Consider the following 20997-nt stretch of genomic DNA (forward strand, 5'->3'; position numbering starts at 1 on the left):
AAAGCCAATCGGTGAAGATCTTCCTTATTTTTTAACTTGGTTTTTGGTAAAAAATCGACGATTTTCCAAAAATATTTTTTCAAAGGTCCGCCATTTCGTTAATTTTAGAGCGAAGTCAATAATCCTAGTTCATACGAGAAACAGACATGTGCTCTTTCTAACACCGTTGGAATTTTCGGATTCCGATGTTCCAGTGGGTGGCGTAGGGGATGATAGATACCAAGCAACGGCTCTGATTAGCTTTAACATGGCGAAGCCCATGCTTATCTTGGTCCCTCTTTCATCTCAATTGTGGACACTGACCTCCCCGCGGTGCCACCTGGGGAGCTATTCTCATCACCCGATGAAATAGTGAGCTAATATGTGCCGCGAGTTCACCCATAAGAACTATAAAAAAATGGGTTGAGGCGTCGGGTTAGTTGCCCACTCTCGGAAAACCCAACCTACTATGAAAAAGCAAAGAAAAAGAAAACCAAACCCCCCTAATGTTGACGACCCCCGCAAACGTATAAAGGACCACGATCTGCGAATCTGCACTTGGAATGTGCGCACGCTATACAGAACAGGGGCAGTGTTCGCTTTGGCGGATATACTCAAGAAGTACAAAGCCGATATTATTGCCTTACAGGAAATGCGATGGAAAGGGACAGGCGTAAGTAAATCAGACGATTACGCCCTGTATTATAGCTGCCATGAAACGAGACATGAATTTGGCTGCGGATTTATGGTTAACAGGAGAATAAAAGACCTTGTCTCCAGATTCACTCCAGTAGATGAGCGAATTGCTATAATCCGTATAAAAGCGAAGTTCTTTTACATCAGTCTAATTTGCGCCCATGCTCCGACCGAAGATAAAGATGAACAGACCAAAGATATATTTTATGAGCGCCTAGAAACAGCATATGACCGTTGCCCTGGCCATGACATTAAAATGCAGCTAGGAGATTTTAATGGCAAAAATCGGAAGGGAAAATATCTTTGGCCCCACCGTCGGAAAATTCAGCCTTCATGAAGAAACATCCGATAACGGCATGAGGTTGATTGACTTCGCGGCAGCAAAAAACATGGTAGTTAGCAGCACCAGATTCAAGCATCTCGACATACACAAGGCCACCTGGATTTCTCCTGATCAAGTAACGAGAAATCAAATTGATCATGTTGTGATAGACGGAAGGCATGCATCCAGTGTTTTAGACGTCCGATCGATCCGAGGAGCGAATATCGATTCGGACCATTACCTTGTGGCAGCCAAGGTACGCACCCGTCTAAATGTTGCAGCAAAGGTGCGATCTAATACAACACGGAAACTCGACGTCGAAAAGCTGCAAACACAACAGGCAGCCGAGGCCTACTCCGCTCAACTTACCCATCTGCTTGAAGAAAGCACTTCTTGTCCCGATAATAGTATAGAAGCACAATGGCAAAGAATTGCCCACTCCCTACAAACTGCAGCAAAAAGAACAATTGGGTACCAAAAACCACCACCAAGAAACCCATGGTACGATCAGGAGTGTCGTATTGCTACTGATGTGAAAAACGCAGCGTATAGGGCAACCCTGCAGACAGTAGCAACACGTAACGTGATGGAGAATTATCGGGAGAAAAGGAGAGAGGAGAAACGTGTTTTCAGAAAAAAGAAGAAAGAACAAGAAAAACGTGAGCGTGAGCAAATCGAGATGTACAGGAGTCAGAATGAAGTCCGGAAATTTTACCAACGAGTAAAACACCAAACCGAAGGCTTTGGTGCAGGCACATCCTCCTGTAGAGATGAAGAAGGAAACCTGGTGACAGATACAGACAGCGTGTTGAGGATCTGGAAGGAGCATTTCGAAAAGCTGCTAGTATCAAATAGTGGCGATGAAGAAGATACCCCAGAACCAATAGGAGATGATGGTATAGAGTGTATACCACCTAGCCAAGATGAGGTCATAAAAGCAATTAATCGGCTCAAGAACAACAAAGCAGCAGGAGCCGATGGGTTACCAGCCGAACTATTCAAGGCTGGTGGCCAGATGCTGGTCAGGAGCATGCACCAGCTGATTAACACAATTTGGCTAGATGAATGCATGCCCAATGATTGGAACCTCAGCATCCTGTGTCCCGTGCACAAAAAAGGAGACAAGACGATATGTGCCAACTATAGAGGAATAAGTCTCCTTCCCATCGCATATAAAGTGCTATCCAGTGTGCTGTGTGAACGATTGAAGCCAATGGTCAATGACATCATCGGACCATACCAATGCGGCTTCAGACCTGGCAAATCGACCATAGACCAGATTTTCACTCTGCGCCAAATCCTGGAAAAGACCCACGAAAAACACATCGACACATATCACCTATTTGTCGACTATAAAGCCGCATTCGACAGCCCTATCCATTCAGAGGTGTTTAAAGCCATGTCTGCGTTCGGCATTCCTGCAAAATTAATACGGCTATGCAGGATAACTTTAAGTGGCACAAGGTCAGCCGTTAAAGTAGGAAAGGACCTATCGGAGCCCTTCACTACCGAACGAGGATTCAGACAAGGTGACAGTTTGTCGTGTGATCTTTTTAACATCCTACTGGAAAAGGTCATACGAAACGCAAAGGTGAACAGAAATGGCACTCTGTACACCAAACAACACCAGTTACTCGCCTACGCCGATGACATCGATATAATGGGTCGAACATTGCGAGCGGTAACAGCCACCTTTGAACAAATTGAAAAGGAGTCTGCCAAAGTGGGTCTGGCAGTAAACGGCGAGAAGACCAAGCTGATGGTATCAACGCGCAAGACGTCCTGTAGACTCGGACCAACTGTGGAACTTGAGAACTACAGCTTCGAGGTAGTTAAAGACTTTATATACCTTGGTACCGCCATAAATAAAACGAATGATATCAGTTTTGAAATTCGGAGAAGGATTGTGATGGCCAACAGATGCTACTATGGTCTAAGTAAGCAGTTTAGAAACAAGGCCACCTCTCGCCAGACCAAACTCACACTTTACAAGACGCTGATACTACCCGTGCTATTATATGGATCAGAAGCATGGGTACTTGCGCAAGCAGATGAGGCTGCGCTTGGGGTGTTTGAGAGAAAAATTCTCCGAAAGATCTACGGGCCGATCTGCGTCGACGGTGAATATCGGCGTCGAATGAACCACGAGCTCTACAATTTATACGCAGACATCGACATAGTCAGTCGTATTGAGCTGCAGCGACTACGGTGGCTAGGCCATGTTGTGCGGATGAATGAAGAAGCCCCAGCTCAAAAGGCATATAAAAATGAGCCTACGGATGGTTCCCGTAGAAGGGGAAGGCCACGAATTAGATGGAAAGACCAAGTAGAAAACAACATCTTGGAACGTGGTCTTCCAAATTGGTGGACTTGCGCACAAGACCGGCGCGCTTGGAAATCTTTTTTAAGCTCGGCTTATGGATCAACCGTTCTGTAACAAGCCAGCTAAGTAAGTAAGTAAGATGTTCCAGTGGGGAGTTATCATGACCGCCATCAAAAATAAGGATTTTTCTTTAATTACAAAAAACAACAACAAAACAATAACAAAATTTTTTTATAAATTATGTTTCTTCTCTTTTAAATGTATTGCACATATATATTTGATGTGTGCAAACTTACAAACCTTAACAAGCATTGGTATTGATTTACCAGCCCATTCAAAATCTTGAAAAAAAAATTAAAATCGAGAAATAAAATGTTAAGAATTTGAATTGAATTTTTACGAATTACAACTGAAATATTATGGGGGGGGGGGAATTTCAAATAAAAATTTACAGATTAGAAATGAAATTTAAAAATTTATGTAGATTAAAATTACAAATGACAGCGATTAAAACAACTTGATGTTGATTTTTATTCATTCTTTTAAAAACTTTTAAAAAATTTTTCACTACAAAAAAAAAATCTACCCCACTTATTGTTCAATTTATTTATTTTATTCGAATTTGAAATAAAATGTTAAGAATTTGAATTGAATTTTTACGAATTACAACTGAAATATTATGATTTACAACCGAAATTTTATGAATATCAAATTGAATTCATTGAATTTCAAATGAAACTCTACGAATTTCAAATAAAAATTTACAGATTAGAAATGAAATTCTTAAAAATTCAGATGGAATTTTTTGAATTACATATGAAAAGTTTAAAATTACAAATGAATTGTTGTGAATTGCCGATTAAATACTCGAATTACAACTGAAATGTTATATATTGCAAATAGAAATTTCGAATTACAAATGAAATTCTCGAATTGCAATTGAAATGTTTTGAATAACATTTGAAAAACGTGTAAATGGACTACCTATTCATTGTGCCATGGGTATAACTATATAGCTTAATAATTAGTATAACAACGTTACCTAAAATCCGACGGGGCGTACAAAAATATTCAACTTCCCCACAATGGCAAAATGTTGAGTACGGCCGTATTACCCAAATACGTCGAATCCATATATGCAAGCAAATAATACAAACCGCAAAACTAAATTGAAAATTTATTAAATTAATCCACATATTTTTAGTTTCATATATTCGAAATTTCAAATTTCCTGAATGTTTTGTTTTTATTTTCAACAAAAGAAAAAAATGAAAAATACGTTCTGTCAAAGTTGAAATTTTTCAACTTGAAATATTGTACGTTCGACGTATTTCGGTAACATTCATATAAATACATGTGTTCTACTTTTGTGGTGAAAAACGTCGAACGAGCTAGTTGAATTTTAGGTAAGGCTGTAAAATAAAATATATCTTCATATGAGGTTGAATTTGGAACCATTCCCGATTTGGTACCATTAATTTCAGTCGATATCGCTTATAACGATGGCCAAGGGACCGGCGAAATTGGTCGCTATAAGCGAGCTCAAATGAAGGGAAAAACGTTTTCAGACCTGGATATCGGCGTCGTTATAACCGATATCCCATTACAAACCATTTCAAATGCGAATTTGTTTTTTATATTTCCTATTCATTTATTATTTCCATATCCCTGGAAGATCTTTGAAATAATTTCCGATATTTGTCCTGATTTAGATTAGGCGAGTTTACTTGCGGCTATTTTTATCGTTCTCTTTTGAACTTGCTTCATGCGACTATACAAGGCAATTCGTTTTCTGTATTTTGTTTGTAGTGTCAGTAATTTGAAATACCAATCAGAACATTGTCACAAAATGTAAAAAAAAAATATTTTTGAAACCGAATTGCCTTGTATAAACGCATGAAGCAAGTTCGAGCAATTTTCCCCATTTCTATTCCTCTTGTCCCTCTCTCCAGCAAACAAAGACTAGCCGCAAGTAAACTCGCCCAATCTAAAATGGGACTTTGTTTTTGGTTTCTTCCCCACCTAGCTCTACAATTGGTCTGTTTCCGTACTGCAACAATCTACTAATTTGTACTATTTTTTCCGATATCACAAAGGAAAATTTGTTATCGTAGCAAAAAATTTAACATTATTGCAGGTTCTGGAACAGACATTACACATATAAAAAAAAAATTATTTGTGTAATGTTTTAAAAGTATAAAAAATATTTTCAATTTAAGTCGTTTGAAATATGCATTTTGCCAGGTCCTTAGGGAAGAAATTAAAAATTTGTGGAATGAATTAGTTTCAAATTTTATTTTCTATTCGATTTTGTGAAGAAAACCTGAATTTCAATTTATTTTGCCAAATAAACACAAAGACTTTGCATTTGTGTTTATTTATTCTGACATAACAAGCCACAAGCCTTGTATAATCGTTACATGCAAAAAATTGCTCGATATTTTTTATTTTTATACATATCTGGTGATAAAACAGATGTTTAAATATCAATGAAATATTATCGTGTAAACTGTGTAATATTAATTGTGACATAAAAAAATAATATGATTTAATTTTATCAATTCGAGAATTCCATTTGTAATTCACAACAAATAATTTGCAATTCGAGAATTCCATTTGCAATTTATAACATATCAGTTGTAATTGGTGGATTTCATTTGTAATTCATAGAATACGATTCGAAATTCATAGAATTCCATTTTAAATTCCAAGGATTGTATTTGAAATTCCTACAATTACATTTGAAATTAATAAAAATTCATAACATTTGATTTGAAATGCAAAACATTTCATTTGTTATTCATAAACCTTAATTTTAAATTCGAAAAAAATTGTTGGTAACACACAAATAATATGTATGAATTTGAAATGAATTGTTACGAATTACAACAGAACTACATACTATTATGAATTTAAAGTGAAATGTTATGAATTTCAAATTGAATTCTTTGAATTTTAAACGGATTTCTTTAAATTTCAAATGTAACTTGACGAATTTCAAATGGAAAGATACAAATTACAATTTTTAAATTTCAAATGGTATTTTTCGAATTCATATTAACGTTTTAAAATTACAAATGAAAAGTTGTGAATTACCAATTATATTCTCGAATTAATTTTAAGTGTATGCTATTGAAATAGATCACGTTTCCGAAACAAACAAACAAACAACCGAAACAATTTGTCATCAGTGCTAAATATTGGAATTAGTCTTTAAATTAAAAAAAATGATTTTGAAAACGCTGAACATATGATGGGAAAGGTTCTGGAACTCTATACATATTCTATTGTAATTTTCAAGGATATCCTTGCTCAATATCACACTCAGTAAATATTTTATTACATTATATGAACGTAAACGTAGTGAACCTCCTCCTCCTACAGGTCTTGCTCTTTAAATAAGTCCCAACAGTAGGTCATTTTTATAAAATAAAAACCATATATATTTGCCTAATAATTAGGGGTTTGATAAAGGGATTATTCAATAATAAGTCTGTCACTCTAACACACACACACACATACGTAGAGGTTTCAACACAAACAGTGTCTCTAAAAATAAATCTGTTGTGTTGTTGGACACTTTTGTGCGTCTTTAACAAAATTGCCCGTTATGAATACAAATAAAACAAAAACAAAACACTGAATATTATCAACAGTCATTGGGTCACGACACGACAAAGTGACAGCAAAACAAAGGAGCAAAGAACGATTAACGTTAACTTTGAAGGGGGAAAATCGATAAACTACCACCACAATTACCACCATCACTGTCACCACCTACCTACTACCGAAGCAAATCATTCCCCGCATATAATCTATGCTCGCCGTGTGAAGATGGATGTTTGTGTGGTCACTTGATTTATCAACAGTCCCAAACCACTTTCTGCCAAACAAACAACAAACACACCTGCTCCACTCATTGGCACATGCTGTAATTTTCTCGATGTCTGACTGCGATTTGGAAAAATTGTTGGAGGAAAATCTAGCGAGTTATATAAACAGAAAACGCGTGTACACTACCGACGTTGTATAGATACCCACACTGACACACATGTCTCTACATGCCAAAAGTTTTCACATGTACAGGCAAACTCACCATTTTCCACTGCCGATAGAAAGAAATACATTTCCAGCTCTCGAATATTACAGCAAATGCATTTGGTCAGCTTGTTTATTAAAATTTTACATTCTTTTCACTAAATTATTCATGGCTTTTAGAGATCGTTGCTAGTTTTTCCACAAATAGAAAACACGACCGCTTGAAGGAAACTTTTTCTTTCCACCGCAAAATTAACGAGAACATTGCATATTGGCCTCGAACGAGGTCGTCAATGTCGGCTAGACCCCGTACACTCGCACATACACAATACTCGACTTGAATGGCAAAAAAGAGTCGAATTGGAAAAATATCACACAGGAAAATATCACAGATTTCTACAATATAATTTTTTTTTATTTCTCAATATATTTTTTTTTACTTTATTTATTCTTTTTTATTTTATTTATTGGATAATTCTTTTTTTTTATAAAAATCGTCATGTGAAACAACGTCAGTAGCAAAATTTTATTTTGTTCTTCTATTAAAACGCACGACTATTATGAGGGTGTTCGTGAACTTTCAACCGTTCCTTGCCGTTTGCAGCAGTGATAAAAATGTTACCGTTACAAATGAGGATATCCATTTGGCACTACCTTTGTGTACAACACTGTATGCGCCTGCGACGTACGTTGCCAACTATTTTGGTTATTATTTCATAGAGCATTTACATACACTCTTTCTATGATGTGGATTTACACAATGCTGAAAATAAATTACGGGTTGAGAATTTCACTTTAATTTCAATCAGTCAGCCACGCACAAATATTTAAGAAATATTAGGTATGTTTGTTGTTCGAGAACATTCGAAAAGTTCAGTAAATTAGACTAAGTTGAGAGAGAAATTTTAGCAGTTGTGTATTCAGTAGTGATTTTAATGTTTATCTTTTGTTGTCGAACACATTTATTTTCAAATTTTCTAGCAATAATCATCCTACATACCATTGAGAATAGTCTTTTAAAAAATAGTTGTTTTCAAGCTTTTTTATTAACATTATTAAAATATCAGTAGTGTTGGCGGTTTATTTGGGATACCATTTGTATTTTGTTTTTGTAAAATAGTCAGGCTGAATCCCAGTTTGTTGTTTTTATAAAAAAACAACTATTTATTAGTGGGGAATGTATGACATTGTTTGCCGAGGGGTAAGGCAAGGAAGACTATAGTTTCGGATCACACCACTGGTCATCATCAGTTCCCTTAGTTTTTTGTTGGCATATTCTCCCCGGAAGCTATTGCTTCCATACAAAAAACCTTTCATACCCAAATGTCTCTTGTAACAAAGCGAAGTACTTAGCTGACCAACGACATAAACTGCATGAGAATTTCGCTGGAGCCTCACTTCGAGGTTAACAAAGCATTTACAAACAATACCACATCTTTCCCACTGTTGTGTGTTGTCACATCGCGACAAATGCACACAACGACTTTGTTGGTGTTGCTAGTATACAGCAACAAACCAAACAGTTTAACCGTGCCTGCTGCGTCTACAACTTCAGTAGTGTTGGCGGTTTATTTGGGATACCATTTATATTTTGTTTTTGCAAAATAGTCAGGCTGAATCCCAGTTTGTTGTTTTCATAAAAAAACAACTATTTATTAGTGGGGAATGTATAAAAAAATAACAAACTGGGATTCAGCCTTACTATTTTGCAAAAACAAAATGCAAATGGTATCCCAAATAAACCGCCAACACTACTGAAGTTGTAGACGCAGCCGTATTGCCCATTAGAGTAACCGAAGACCAGATTGTAGAGGACACCGCACAATTTACCAATTTCAGGTATGGTTGTTACATCTTATATATGTATGTAAAAACCATGGTTAAATCTTGAGAGCATGTTCAACTTTATAAAATATCATTTGTTTAATTTATTGAATATGCTAATCGACACACTCATAATTTTATGGAATTTATTTTGCATTTCATTTCAACTTGAAATATGAATTCCATATTAAAAAGGGGTTGCCAATATCAATTTCTCATATGAGACTACTTCCCATAATTATAGCATGCTATTAATCATGGCACAATTATACGAAGTAGTCTCATGCAGTCATATTTTTCAATTTTTTTTTTCATAAATTTGCTTTTGACAGTGTTCAACTTTCAACATTTAAATGAAAATATTTTCCTTCAAAGTATACCTATATTATTTGTTCAGTGGCAAAAATTGCTAAATAATTAATATTTTTAAATATTTTGAAGATCCATGCCTCTAAAACTTATAAATACAAGATGTAACAACCGTGGTTAAATCTTGAGAGCAATGTTCAGTTTTAAAAAATATGTTTTGTTTAATTTATTGAAAATATGCCAATCGACATACATGGCATTTCATGGAATTTATTTTTCATGTTATTGATGTTCATGTTAATTGATTGATAAGTTCCAAATTAATCGGCGTTAAATTTTTTTGAACCGGTTTACAACCCCGAATTAGCATGAGAATTCCAATTATATTAATATAAGTTCGTTGCCTTTTGGTTTACAATCTACTTCAATTTCCTAGTGGGATGATTTAAAGCAGCAAATCCTTTTGCAATAAAAAATTCATATTTTCAACGCTTTTTTGTATGAGTTACTCATACGTTTTTTTATGAGTTACCTCCACATATGACAATGACTCAATTGGATGAAAATCTGGAAGTAATAGAATTATAAATTTGTACGATTTTCATTCATGTTTTTAAATATTATTCGGAAAATTGAAAAAAAATGTTACCATGGTAAATTCTTAAGGAGTAAATATTACTGGAAAATAAAACAAATATACCCAATATTATCACGAGGGTTCCGTTTTGACTTTTCTAATATAATATTATTCTCAATACGTTTGTTTTATTGGGCCGAACATTTTTTTCTTTTAAAGATATTCATTAATATACAATGTATTATAGAAAAAAATATACACATAAAATTCAATTACTGTAACCAGGCACAACTAATATTTTAACACGAGAGAGCAAACTGTCTCAACATAAGCAATTTAATTTATGTTAATAGTTGTAATTTTTTATTTAATTTTTTCTTGTTTTAAAATCTGCTGAAAAACCAAAATTACTTTATGAGAGCAGGTGCAAATTGTATGGTGTTTGTGTGTGTCACACATACATAAATAAACTTAAAAAAAATAATTCGTACTATGATAAATGCTGTACGGCATGATGTATAGTGTATGGGGCCCTTTAAATTTATTTATTTTACTTTTTTTATTTTATTCATAATACAAAGCCTTCTTCGCCTATTTAATGATTTAAAAAAACATTAGTAGAAAACCTGATAGTTTATAATACATTAATTACAATACTGGCTCTGCAGTCTAATTTGCATTAACTGTAATATTATTACTAAAACATACAAATGTCATGTATAAAATCTCAAATTTATGATGGAAAATTTGAAACAATAAAAATCAGTTTTTACTAAAAAATATACTAAATCATGGAACAGTTATACAACTCAACAACAACCGCGTAGAAACTTATTGTATGTAACACTAGTGTCACGAGGTAAAAATTGTACATTCTTGCAGTTTCTGGAACAGACCATAAATTTTACTTATTTTAAAAAGACAAAATTTTTAAAATTTAAATTATATCGCTTCTACACATTGCCAGTAGTATGTGTAACACTCGCTGATATTATCTGGGTTAAAGATTTTGTAATTGATAATATTCTCACATTAAATATAGACAGAGTAAATAGTCCCCAAAACTATTACCACTTAGCACAATGTTTAAAACATATATTATATAAATATTTATTTGTTTATTTGTGTTATATTTAAGCAAGCCATTTCTTATTCTAATGTGTTATACAGCTAAATTCTAGACTACTATTTACATGAAACGGTTAACTATCAAAAATAAAAATAAATTTCTAAGTTTAACTGTTTAGCTACAAAATCGATGGTTGCTATTTGTGTAATAAGATAGAAATCATGTTTGTTTTACTGAATTTTATCATAACGTGGAACACATTTTTTTCTCTTAATATTCCAACTGTAATTTAAAAAAAAAACACATGAGTTGTTAAAACTGGATCTGGAATTGTGTTAACTGGATATATCAATTGATTCGTTGCTGTTTATATTTATATAAAAAAAATTCTCAAGCAATAACATTTGTATGTTAAAATATGATTTCTTTGCAAAATTTAGACAATATTGAAACATATTTCAAAATAATAAATGAGAGGATTACAACTATAAGTTATTTATATATTTTTTAGGTGACAATGGGAACGTATTTTGAATATAAAGAATATACCAATCTTTCAGTATTGCCTCCTAACTCTAATTATTGCGACCACTCGAATAAGAATTAAAATAAAAAGAATAATATTTTTAATATATTAATAATAGATATAAAATAACAGACTACATAGAAACATACATATATAATACGTACATTCATTTATCATATACATACACAAATTAACGTATTAATTATTTGAAACTCATTTATGTTTGATTCTCCATGTTGCACTCGGTAATTTTAATTTTACAATCATACAGGCTATATTTATTGCTACAACGATAGTCGGCATGTATCCGAAATGGATATACTATGTGCATTCATTTACAACTACAATTAGATTATTTATTGTGCAATAACTCCGTTTCCTTACTGTCGTAGCAACGTCGTTTAAAATCACTTAGAAATAGACCGTCCTGCAGACCCTGTTGTTCAATGTTGACCGATTGTGTTGTATTGCTAAAAATATAATAAAAAGACATATTATTTTTTTTAATTTATATCACACTTATATATAAAAATTAAGAATTTATACTTCGCAATTTATCTTCAAATTTTACATTTGAAATAAAAATAAGATGTAAGAGAAAAAATGTCATTAAATCTCTATTTTCTGAGGTAGTTAAAAATGCTAACAAACCTTAAAGCAAAACCTTAAGCAAATAAAATTATAGAACTGTTTTTCGTTTCCACGTCAGAGGGATCTACGGTCCGAATAGACAAGAGTCTACTCTGTCACATCAGTCCATTGTGTAAAAGCAGTAGGGCTGTTGCAAAAACTCAAAACATCAGTTACAAAGTTATATTAATGGCATGCTATAGGGGGGAAATTGGAAGAGAGTAAGCTGTATATATACAAAACAAAAAGTCGTATGGCCATATTTTAAAATAAACCCCCTGTCTATGTCTTCAAAATATTTTTCAGTTTACTATGTTATCATTTAGCTTCCAAGGGAGTAGAACAAAATCCTATCACATTTACTTACCTCGTTTTGTTAAGCACGGCACATCCATTATCCAATGACATTTGCAATGAATATAATTGCGCTAAATTTATTAGACTTTCGTGTTCATATATTTCAACATCGGGTAAACGAATTTGAAGTAGTCGCGGATCTTGCAGGAATCGTGCCAGACGTTCATTTACTGATGTTTTTATGCTAAATCCTGGTCGTTCGCCTTTCACGCGTCGACAACCAGCACGGATTTCTCGTACTTCACTTGGCTGACAAGGTGGAGAAGAAAGAAAAGGATTAGATGTTTCTCCAGACATTTCACTTTCGATTTGTTTCATAGGTGCTGTTATGTCATCGGAAATCATATCTGGCCGGCACATAGAGGAAAATCCAATTTTGTTAGCAATGGTTATGGGTTCCGATGATTGGTACGGTAATTCTGTAGCCAAGTCCTTATTTGTTTCGGCCGATGGCGGCCAATTTAGTGACGTGTTCTCACCAACTGTCGTATTGTTCGACATGACGGTATCTTCTTCTCCAATCATTAATGACCCCACACTTTCGGGGTCAGATTTTATTTGTGGCAATGTATTGCGTTTGGTGAGTTTACGTTTACTGTCATATTTCGAATCGCCACAAACGGTTTCGTTTCCTGGCCAATCCGTCAACTCATCATCACCTTCCCGATCGGTGTCGTTAACTGCATGGTCATCCGAATCTGATGAACTCAACGAACTCGAACTGTTGAAGTCCTCACAATCCATTGAGTTCTGGTCCACGGAAAATTGTAGTATACGTCGCCGGTGATGACCAGAAGAGCGTTTCTTACGATGGTTTTGGAATTTTGTGTCCTGTTGCTGTGACATAACATTGGAAAGTAGAAACGATGGTTCTTTGACCGATCCAAATATTTGTTCGGCTATCATTGACCCAGACGCATCCTGACTCAAGCCAAAAGCCGGTGAAGCGTTCGGTGTGCTGCCAATATTTTTACCAGAGTCAGAAATTGCACTATCATCAGCAGCCATTGTGGGGACAAAACATTCGTTATTCACTTTTGCGCTTTCCGATAATTTCGCCGTTTCAGTCTTTTGTTGTTGTTGGGATATGCGTTCAATTTTTGATAAGAGTCCCTTATTCAATGGTAAGAGCCTATCACTGTGTGGTTTTGAAGTCGACGAAAAACTGCGTGGTCTCATACTGTATTCCTCCAAGTGGCTGTTGTGGCGTGGCATGCTTGATGAATGGTCGTGTTCTTGATAGCGATCGCGGTTTGAACGCTTGCGTTTTCCACAGAAAAACATCTGACGACTGTTAACGTCGGGCTTGAGACCTCGTTTGCGCATCGATAGAGTACTTGGGCAACCTGTAGACGTGTTGTTAGAAGCCACAGTAAAAGCAGATTCCTCTGGCACTTGATTTGTTGATACTGCTCCAATTACTTCATAATCCATAGAGATACGCTTTAACTTGCGTTTCCTTCGTGCGCTTGGCTTGAAGAATCTACACAAAAAATATACGTCACTATTGTCACATACATTTTATTCAACTACACACAAACATACCTTGCCGGACTGAATGTCTCGTTGAGTGAATCCGATTCCAATGTACCCAACACACGGGCTGTACCAAGGGTCTTACAAGTCAAACGTGGAACACCCATCTCCTCCTTTTCATCTGAGTCACTTGGCAAATTGACATTTTGTGTATCGAGTCCGTCATTATTATTTGTAGCTGTCTGAACTGATGCCCCAAGTGCTGCATCCGTTGGACTACTGGAATCTTCAGTTGGCTGTGGGGCGCATGCTATACCAGTATGACAATCCAACAATAATTACTGTGGTTTGAATTTATTGGACAGAACTTACGCAAATTGCCTGTGGAACGGGTGCGTCTCCTTTGCTGACCCCAGCGACTGACCTTAGCTCGATCGAGTAAGGATGTTTCTTCCAAGGCTACTGTTAAGTCGTGCGAAAACTGATCCATTCTGTAACAGCAGCAGCAGCCTTTGCTGATGCAGAAAACTTGAGCTCCAGCAAATATATTTTGAAATCGGAAAGTGGTGGCTATTTCAGCTGAGTATTCGCCGTACCTTTGTTGACGATAGAGGCAAGATGTAACAAGCCAGACCTGCTGCTTTACAATTCAAACACAATTCAGAAATATCATTACATTTTTAATATATTCAAGCATAGACAAATTTATTGCAATATTGTAAATCATTTTTTATTAAATAAGAAAAAAATTATACGCACCGACGCATGAAATGACTTTAGATCTGTCAAATTGAAATAGGTGTGGAAAACAAATGAAATGAAGTACGAAAAGGTACATTTTGCGATTTGTATTGTACCATACTTAATGTGGCCACATCGTGCACATCATACTTGCAAATTGTGACCGTCAATTGTGACAGAGAAAAATAAATAAAATCGCCAGCCCGCCACTCTGTCGTCCATAGGATCATTTTCGTAATCATAGGCTTTATAATAACATCGGCAGAATTCTTAATTGCTAATTCGATATATCATTATCTAAATTTTTGAAAAATATGTAATTTATTTTTGTTTTGAATCAGAAAACATTTATAAACATAAATTAAGGTTTGGTCGTAAGTCACTCGAATTCGTTCGTTTGGAATTTTACAAAAACAGGCTGTAAGAATTTTTGTAAATATTATTTTTGTTTTTAATAAAATAATAAAAATATTGATCTTAATCAAATTATCGACGTTTAGTTGCAAAACAAATCAAAATTTTAATTGTGAGACCATGGCCTATAAATAAGGTCACCCAGGGAGACCAGCTGGATATCTGCGCCACTCAAGTTTGCTGTCAAAATGCATTATTGTGAATTGACTTTCCTTATGAAAACGTAAACCAAGATCTATTAATAAGGTCACCAAGATAGCAATCGAAATCGGAAAACAGCTGTTTTTTCTCAAGTCTAATGTCAAAAATTTCGACTTTGTTTACGTTTTCATAATGGAAGTCAAATCACAATAATCCATTTTGACAGCAAACTTGAGAGGTATCGATAATCAGCTGGTCTCCCTTGGTGACCTTATTTATAGGCCATGCAGCAAACTTGAGAGGTATCGATAATCAGCTGGTCTCCCTTGGTGACCTTATTTATAGGCCATGACGTAAACAAGGTCGACATTTTTTTATTAACTCCTCTCCTTCCTTACTCACGACAGTCGACATTTTTGATATTAGACTTGAGAAAAAACAGCTGTTTTCCGAGTTCGATTGCAACCTGGTTGGCCTTATTAATAGATCTTGTGTGAGACCATCGATTAATAATCGTTTTTTATAATCTGATGTTTACAAACAACCAAGATCTATTAATAAGGTCACCAAGATAGCAATCGAAATCGGAAAACAGCTGTTTTTTCTCAAGTCTATTGTCAAAAATTTCGACTTTGTTTACGTTTTTATAATGGAAGTCAATTCACAATAATACATTTTGACAGCAAACTTGAGAGGTATCGATAATCAGCTGATCTCCCTTGGTGACCTTATTTATAGGCCATGCAAACGACTTTTTTATAGACACTAGCCAACATGTAAATCATATTTAACAATAAATTTATAGGTGTGTTCGTTTACTCAACAATTTGCACAAATTGTTACGTGATGTTGTTGTGAGTTTTTCGAATGCTTACAACCATGGTATAATAATAATAGGTAACAGCAAGTGTTGTTGTACAAAAAACGATACAACAACCACATGGAAATTTGTTGTTGTAAGTTCTACTAGTGTCAACTCATTTGCTGTTACCTTTTATAATTGTACCATGGCTTACAACGAAAATTTACTCAGTTAATATTTTCCAGTAACATCAGTAGACATTTAATCCATGACACAATAAATAGGTAGTCCATTCAGCGCAGCTGATGTCTCGATTATCCGTCAAAGTGGGTAATTTCTACTTGAATTCGATGTGCAGTGTTGCCAACCATGTGAAATATTATAAGGAAAAATTTGACAGATGGTCGTCACAATCTATCACAACCTATTTACAGCATCATGAGTGTATGTACAAATTAAATTTGTTATTGAATAAAAATCAATTTTCTGAATGATACAACAAGTAAAAGAAGGAATCTTTTCACTGGATTTAACGTACAAGCTTCCCTTCAGCACAACTAATATGATTTAAAATATTAGTTGTGCTGAAGGGAAGTTGTAGTTGTGCTGTTATATCCAGTGAAAAGATTTCACGTAATATGGTTCGAATTTGTTTGATTGCTCGCGCTCCATTCGGAAAAAAAATACGTATGTAACATATCGTTTTGACACATTGAAATTTTCATATATTTCACACGACGTTCAATTTTCCAATGTAAATAAAGTTATAGTACGTTTACATTTAATCGGATTTCGTTAACTCAGTGGGTTTCAATTGTCAAGTCATGTCAAATAAATCCTCATAAAGTAGGTTAACCCGTTACAAGGAAGACGACAAGGAAGCGTGAGCTTAAATCAGTTCTAAATCCGGCCACTGATTTGTTCCACATATTTGCCGCAAGTACAACTTGGGTTCCAGATAGCAAATATACATATGTATATGTGTGTTCTTATGATCGATTTAATACCAAAAGGAGATTGTTAAGGAAAAGGAAATCTGCCCCTAAATCCTCTGTTTCCCTCAAAATCAAGGAAATGGTGTTATATAGCTTGTATTAGAATTTGTCCATTAGTTTTCTACAAACACCTGACTAAATACAATTTTTTTACAATTTAAAATGAGATTCTGTTGCGTTGTCTATTGCCAGATTGAATACGGATTTGTGGTGTTTGACCGGGGATTTATGTCCTACAATTTATCTACCAAGAAGCCACTTCTTCGAAAATTATATTGTAATTTAAAATATAAGCAAATATTAAAATATACCAAGGAACCAAGGCTTACATGTGGGACACTTTTCAAAATTATTCGGCCTGAAGAATGTATAATTGTTTTTATTTACTTTTGTCAAAACCTATTTATCAGCATGACAATTTAATTTCTATAACAACAATGTTGTTTTTGTAAAATGTTTGTTGCTGTATCTGATGCATACACCTTATGCCATGTACAGACGAACGTTGTTCGCTCTCTCATTCGTTGTTCGACCCTTAATTATGAAGGAATTACTTAGTTCCCCATACAAAATTGTCTGAGCGATCACCGACTTTTGTACGTTGTTCAATTCGAATCACTCTCTGAATAACCAATAAATTTGTCCCATCCCTAACAATTGAGAGCATTTATCGAAAATAAATTAATTTTGACAGTTTGAAAATATTTATGAAATTTTCAAACTTTTTCAGTAAAATTGAAAATCATGAATGAAAAGTAAAAAATTGTATAGTTTTTATATATGCAGCAGGATGTAAATTTTGTTTTCTACATAATGCAATATGCATTTCTTTTCCCTTGGTTCTAATTAGCGTACAAAATAAGAAACAAATGTGGGGCAACTCAAACAAAAAATTCTCCAAATTTTTATTTGTGACAGTATGTGACATTTGAATTGAGAAAATATAAAAATGTATTAAAAATAACAACATTTTCAGAAAAAATGGAAAACATGAATGAAAAGTAAATAGATATGGGTTCATACTATAGTCAGGAGAAAGAGAATTATTTTTTCTATTTAGATCCCTATGTAATTCACTAAAATATGTTATTTTTGGTGTAAAACAAGAAACAAAAAGTTTGAAATAAAAAACTCTGATGATATGAATTATGAATAGTGTTGTATGAACGGGTTAATTCAATGTACGTAATTTTGTAAAATGTTTGTTGCTGTATCTGATGCATACATGGCATTATTAAATACACCTTGATGGATTGTAGCATGGATTTTAATTACACATTTGTTGAACGACAAATCACACACGCAAGGACGAATATCAAACAAAAATAAAATACAATTGCCCATCACCATTGCTACGACCATCTGATTATCATATGGGACACTGGTGAATTATTCTCAATCGAAGAGCTATTCGTAAATAAATAACTATTAAAATTCTCAAAATGTCTAAAATTCTTCACTGTGAATTTGAAGTATTTGGAATTGTACAAGGTAATTTCAATGCATTAGCAATAACTAATTCGTCTATTATTTGTGTTTTCTAATTTCACTAGGAGTCTCCTTTCGAATGGTACAACAAAAGAAAATAAAGTGAGATAACATGGAATCTATGCTAATAATTTATTATTAGTTTACAGAGAAGCAAGCAAACAAATTGGGTGTCCGCGGTTGGTGTATGAATACAAGGGACGACACCGTAAAGGGGGAAATTCAAGGTGCGTCGGAAGCATTTAACGAAATGTAAGTTTATTGAACGGCAGAATGCTTAGTTACGCCAATACTAAAAATATTTATTCTTAAGGAAAATATGGCTGGAAAAAACGGGAAGTCCCACGAGTCGAATCGATAAGGCTGTATTTGGAGAAGTAAAAGAGATGGAAAACTTTACGTTTGAAAAATTTTCTATTAGATATTAAATTATTTTTATAAAATGTTGCACAATGATTGGAATTACTTGTTAATATTTGAAATACAAATGTTGTTCAAAAGCAAATTAAAAAATTTTGTAATTATTTCGTGATAATGGTACAAAAGGGTAAAGATCAAGGGTAGATTCCATCACTCCAAGGTCTATTAATAAGGTCACCCAGCTAGCGAAAGTCAGATGTTTTTCCTCAAGCTTATGTCAAAAATTGGAACGTTGTTTACGTTTTCATAATGAATGTCAATGCACAACAAAGGGTTTGGACAGCAAACTTGAGAGGCATCGGATATTCAGCTGGTCTCCCTGGGTGACCTTATTTATAGGCCTTGCATCACTCTATCTCGAGAGAGCATATCATGTTTCACCCAGGTAGTTATCGAAATCGGAAAACAGCTCTTATTTCTCAAGTTGAATGTCTAAAATTTTGACATTTTTTGGTCTTCATAATGTGAAGTCTATTCACAATAACACATTTTGAAAACAAACTTGAGACGCATTTGATTTGCAGCTTGTCACCCAGGGTGACAAGCTGCAAGTAACATTTATTCAGTAAGTTCTAGTTCAGAGAGTAAGCCGTTTTTACTCTCTTTTGCGATAGTACTGAGAAAAGTAAACAGACAACATTTAGTAAGATTTAGCAAATAAACAGCTGATTCAAGAAAACATTTGATTTGCGCCAAAATAAACAAACAAGCAAAGGACAAACACAATTATTTGTATTGCATTTAATATTAAAAATAAAATGAACTATAAAAGAAAAATTGATTTGGTATGTTCCCCGTGAACATTTAAGCTTCCTGCATCAATACATTGCCCTCTATCTGGAACTTGTCTAAAAATATATAAGGAATTAGTTTAAAATTTAATGAAACTTTGCATTGTTTATGAATTTTCTTCCATTTTCAGTAATTTTTATACAAATTAACTTCAAATTGAACTTTGCAAATTAAAAAAAAAAATGTTTTGAATAATTTTTGTGTTTGATCACAACAGCTGATCAAAAAATGCTGAGTTTGCAAAATCTTACTGAATAAAATTCTTTCAGTAAGCTCCAGCAACTTTGTTGTTGTTCAAATGTCAAACTTGCTCTCTATTAGCTCTGTCTCTTAACTCGATATTTTGTAACAATTGTTACCAAATGTTACTAAATGTTGTCTGTTTACACAAAAATCCAGTAAAAGAGAGTCAAGTGAGAGAGCAAGTTTGACAGTTGAACAACAACAAAGTTGCTGGAGTTTACTGAGAGAATTTTATTCAGTAAGATTTTGCAACTCAGCCATTTTCTGATCAGCTGTTTTCTGACCAAACACAAAAATTATTTAAAACATTATTTTTAATTTGCAAAGTTCAATTTGAATTTAATAACATAAAATGGAAGAAAATTCGTAAGTAATGCAAAGTTTTATTAAATTAGAAACTAGTTCCTTATATATTTTTAGGCAAGTTCCAGATAGAGGGCAATGTATTGATGCAGGGAGCTTAAATGTTCCCGGGGAACATGCCAGATCAATTTTTCTTTTATTATTCATTTTATTTTTAATATTAAATGCAATACAAATAATTGTGTTCGTCCTTTGTTTGTTGTTTATTTTGGCGCAAATCAAATGTTTTCTTGAATCAACTGTTTATTTGCTAAATCTTACTAAATGTTGTCTGTTTACTTTTTCCAGTATTATCGCAAAAGAGAGTAAGAAAGGCTTACTCTCTGAACTAGAACTTACTGAATAAATTTTACTGGAAAAGTAACCAGACACACCTATTAATAGACCATGGAGTATATGTTCGAGAACAATAGTGGGCAAAATTTCTCTTAAAATGTGTTGAAGCTAAGATAAAAACAAGAATTATTCTGAC

General features: G+C 34.1%; 2 protein-coding genes across 2 annotated transcripts in view; both read right to left on the reverse strand.

Moving 5' to 3' along the window:
• The window catches only part of LOC133328321 (protein ultraspiracle), a 163650-nt gene that overhangs the window by 107111 nt on the left and 35542 nt on the right, over window positions 1–20997 (reverse strand). The window lies entirely within an intron of this gene.
• On the reverse strand, window positions 11993–14627 carry LOC133328327 (uncharacterized). The gene is given in 5 exon segments (XM_061536898.1): window positions 11993–12133; window positions 12661–13522; window positions 13673–14133; window positions 14196–14436; window positions 14499–14627. Coding segments are annotated over 5 exon segments (1800 nt in total). The 5' UTR covers window positions 14617–14627; the 3' UTR covers window positions 11993–12015.

This window comes from Musca vetustissima, unplaced genomic scaffold (assembly GCF_032173495.1).
Source record: "Musca vetustissima isolate MV318-11 ecotype Yass unplaced genomic scaffold, APGP_CSIRO_Mvet_v1 utg4332, whole genome shotgun sequence".
Lineage (NCBI taxonomy): Eukaryota > Metazoa > Arthropoda > Insecta > Diptera > Muscidae > Musca > Musca vetustissima.